Source organism: Anolis sagrei, chromosome 2, assembly GCF_037176765.1.
Source record: "Anolis sagrei isolate rAnoSag1 chromosome 2, rAnoSag1.mat, whole genome shotgun sequence".
Classification (NCBI taxonomy): domain Eukaryota; kingdom Metazoa; phylum Chordata; class Lepidosauria; order Squamata; family Dactyloidae; genus Anolis; species Anolis sagrei.
In genome coordinates, this window is record NC_090022.1 from 262,621,407 (window position 1) to 262,625,417 (window position 4,011).

The window sequence follows — 4,011 nt, forward strand, 5'->3', positions numbered from 1 at the left end:
TATGAAGTTTATTTCCGGTCCTCTGCTATATTTATGGTGGAATCACTCCAACTGAGAGTTATTTTTGAGCTTAACAGCTCAGATTCCCCAACAATTGGTACAGATGATTTCATATATATTTGTCTTGAGTGATAGTTGTGGTTCAAGGTGGTGGTGTCACTGTCCAGTTGTGGGGTTATAGAAATGATATCTTACACAAGAAGCATGAAGAATGCCATAGCAGCGAGACAAGTGGGAGTCCTCATATTTGGTGGCAGTAGTGATACAGATGAGCATTCTTCACATTTCTGGTGGAGCCCCTGGTGGCGCAGTGGGTTAAGCCCTTGTGTTGGCAGGACTGAAGACCAACAGGTTGCAGGTTTGAATCTGGGGAGAGTGCGCATGAGCTCCTTCTGTCAGATCCGGCTCCCCATACGGGAAATGAGAGAAGCCTCCTACAAGGATGGTAAAACATCAAAACATCCTGGCACCCCCTGGGCATTGTCCTTGCAGACAGCCAATTCTCTCACACCAGAAGCGACTTGCAGTTTCTCAAGTTGCTCCTGATATGACAAAAAAACAAAATAAAACAATTTTCTGATTATCTGTGCTTTGGTTGCTCTCTCACCTCGTCTTCTGTATCTTGCAGTGTCTGAAGGTCATGGTTTCTTACATGTCATCTATGCACACACACACTCTGTTAGATACAGGAGGACTATCTTCTGAATAAATATACATAGGATCAGCTTAATCTGTGGAAGTAGTGGGGAGGGATGAGACAAACCTGGAGTAATGCATATTATCACCTAACCGGGGAATCCTATAGGACGGCAAAGTCAGGAGTCTATAATTGCTCAACTGAAGTATGGACAAAGTTCTTGTTTACCTATTGTGAACTTTCAGCTTGACATGATCTTCCAAGCACATCCTTTTTTTCGAGGAATTACAGAACTTCTCCTCCTTGAAATGGAACAGAGCAGCAACACTGTAGAAGATTTCTCTGTCAGTGTGTTTTCCATCACTCCTTGCCAGCCAAACAGCTCTGAAATCCCAGTGTCTGATGAGGCCAAAGCTGGCACCACTTTCCTTTTCTCTGGCTTCTTTTTGGGGGCCGTCGGAGTTACGTTTACAGTGATGGGATGGGTGAAACATGAAGGTGTCCTCCGCTTTGCTTGGACACAATTGCTTGGGCCTGTTCTGCTTGTGGTAGGGGTCTCTTTTTTCCTGATTGCTGTGGTCCGATTCAAAGTGTTCATGTGCAAGTCTTGGAATCAAAGTGAAGAAAGAGGGCCTGAGACCAACCAGATGGCAAGTGGACAGTCCTTTGTTTTTACTGGAATTAGCCGGCCGATAACTTTCCGTGGAGCTCGAGTAGTACGGTACATTCCTTCCTATGAAACTGAAGGAGGTGTCAGCATGAATTCTACTAATTTCCGCCAACTAGTCAGTCATTCTGCACCAATAATTCCTGTTCCCTGCCCTCATTATTACAATGTCAACCCCCCGGATAACACTGTTTTTTCTGTAGATGAGAATCGTTCTGCTTTTTTTACGGTGGACTCCAGGAGTGAAAGGTGAGTTAATACGCTATGTGTGAACTTCATTTCAATCGCAAAACCTCTCATAACTGCTGGACAGATGTTTTAATGAAATATAGTCAAAGTCTTTGTGTGCAGAGAAAATTCCAATTACCAACTTTAAATAAAATCATTGCCTGAAGCATTGGCCATAACTGGTTCATAGATATTGCCATTCCACTTAATTAATGAACTGGCACCCATTGCAAAATTTAATCTCCTATTAGGTATTGTTTTACTCATCTAAGTATAATTCTTTTTATTAGCTTTTTTAAACAAAAAATCTATGATACCTCTGACTGAGAGTTTATTTTCATTTTGTCATAGCAGTACAAAGAGAAGATTAATTGCATGTGATCCTAGTATAACCTTAGCTTTTCAGGTTTGTGCTATATAATGCAATATAGTACAGCCCCCATACCCAGAATATGTTCCCAGACTTCAGGTGGATACGTAAAACTATGGATAATAGCAGACTGTATTGAAAGGAAGGACTTCTGGCCCAAGAATACCAAGGAGCTGTGCTTCAAGACTAGAAAGTGCCTAGAAAGGAATATTTTGTTGGGTGTGAATAAATGAAACCATGAATACTGACCCCATACATATGGGGAATGTATTGTACCAAGACAGTATGCAGCTGGGAGCTCCCGATAGTGCATTTTTCCTGACTTTGATCAATCAAATCTCTTAGGCCCCTTCCACACAGCTGAATAAAATCCCACATGATCTGAGCTGGGATATATGGCAGTGGGGACTCAGATAACTCAGGTCAAAGCAGATCTTTGTGGGATTCTCTGCCTTGGTATTCTGGGTTATATGGCTGTGTGAAAGGGCTCTTACAGAGAGAGAAACAACTCAAGAATTCAGCAGTAGCATTGTTTATTGTTTATTAATAAAATCCCACACTATCTGCTTTGAACTGGGATATATGGCAGTCTGGACTCAGATAACCAAGTTCAAAGCAGATATTGTGGGATTTTCTGCCTTGGTATTCTGGGTTATATGGCTGTGTGGAAACGACCTCAGTGTCTACGCTGGACTTCACACTTGGAAACTGGAACCTAATTGCAGCTGAAGATGCAGCTAATCTGTCAATGATCACAAAAGCATCTGTCATTAAATGGACAAAATATTTGTTTATTGGTAAACATTTCTGAGCCTGAGGGCCCTTTATCACAGAGTCCTTTATCACAGGATATCAAGGCAGAAAATCCCACGTTATCTGAGTGTAGACTCAGATAACTCAGTTCAAAGCAGATAGTGTGGGATTTTCTGCCTTGATATTCTGGGATAAAGGGCTGTGTGGAAGGGCCCTTACAAAACCCTGTAAATCTCTGCTGATGATTGATCAGGTAATTAAATAGAAAATGCACACTTGTTTCTCACTTGCAGCTTGGAAGAGGAGGTAAGCAAACAACCTCCCCAAACTTCATATACAACCATGGGCCCTTCCACACAGCCCTATGTCCCAGAATATCAAGGCAGCAAATCCCACATTATCTGAGTGTGGACTCAGGAGCCTTCCACACAGTCCTACATCCCAGAATATCAAGGCAGAAAATCCCACAATATCTGCTTTGAACTAGGTTATCTGAGTCCCCACTCAGATAATGTGGGGTTTCCTACCTTGATATTCTGGGATATAGGGCTGTGTGGAAGGGCCCTCAAATAACCCAGTTCAAAGTAGATATTGTGGGATTTTCTGCCTTGATATTCCGGGATATAGTGCTGTGTGGAAGGGCCCCATGACTCGTTGCATTGGTCTCTTACCTGTCTCCAGCAACCCACATCATGAATAGTAAAGGCCATTCCATCTTGTTTTTCTATATTCTTTTTTAAAAATAGTGCTCTTAAACATTCACTCCCTCAACTTCCTGTTGACACTATTTATAAAATGTGTCTCTTTCCCCCACTTCACAACTTTCAGGTCAATAAGTAGTTGTGAAGAACCTCAACCGACACTTGATGATGATCCTTGCAGCGACTACTCACCTCCACCTTATGATAAAGTGTTCCCACCATCATCATGAAGAGCCCAAAAGCATCCCAATAACTCCATAAGAACTGAGCTTGCTTCTGTAACAAATCCAAACACATGTACTGACAAGTTTGCACCTGATGAACAAGATCAGCAACAGTATTATTGTACCACCTGCATATGTGGATTGACTATCATTTTCTACTGAGAACAGGTAGTGTCCACCAGTGGCATCTGTAGGGCTTTGAATGTAAGCAGACCACACTGGATCAGAAGAGGTGACACTAGAGTGACTGTCTATAAAAAACATTTGTGCAGTGTTTCAGCAGAAACTATTATTTTTATTTTAAAAATATCCCTGTAGTTAGAAATATTCACAAAAATATGTTTAATGTATTGTCGAAGGCTTTCATGGCTGTAATCACTAGGTTCTTGTGGGTTTTTTCGGGCTATAGGGCCATGTTCTAGAGGCATTTC

The 4,011-nt window shown here is 41.8% G+C and overlaps 1 protein-coding gene across 1 annotated transcript; it reads left to right on the forward strand.

Moving 5' to 3' along the window:
- The first annotated feature begins 945 nt into the window (after positions 1-945).
- TMEM174 (transmembrane protein 174) lies at positions 946-3,649 on the forward strand. Its single transcript, XM_060760813.2, has 2 exons — positions 946-1,553; positions 3,484-3,649. The coding sequence occupies exons 1-2, from the start codon at positions 946-948 to the stop codon at positions 3,584-3,586; spliced, it is 711 nt and encodes a 236-aa protein (XP_060616796.2). The 3' UTR covers positions 3,587-3,649.
- The last annotated feature ends 362 nt before the right edge of the window (positions 3,650-4,011 follow it).

Coding starts and splice junctions, on each gene's coding strand:
- TMEM174 (XM_060760813.2), top strand. CDS start 946: ATGGAACAGAGCAGCAACACTGTAGAAGATTTCTCTGTCAGTGTGTTT. Junction 1,554..3,483: donor GTGGACTCCAGGAGTGAAAG/GTGAGTTAATAC, acceptor CACAACTTTCAG/GTCAATAAGTAGTTGTGAAG.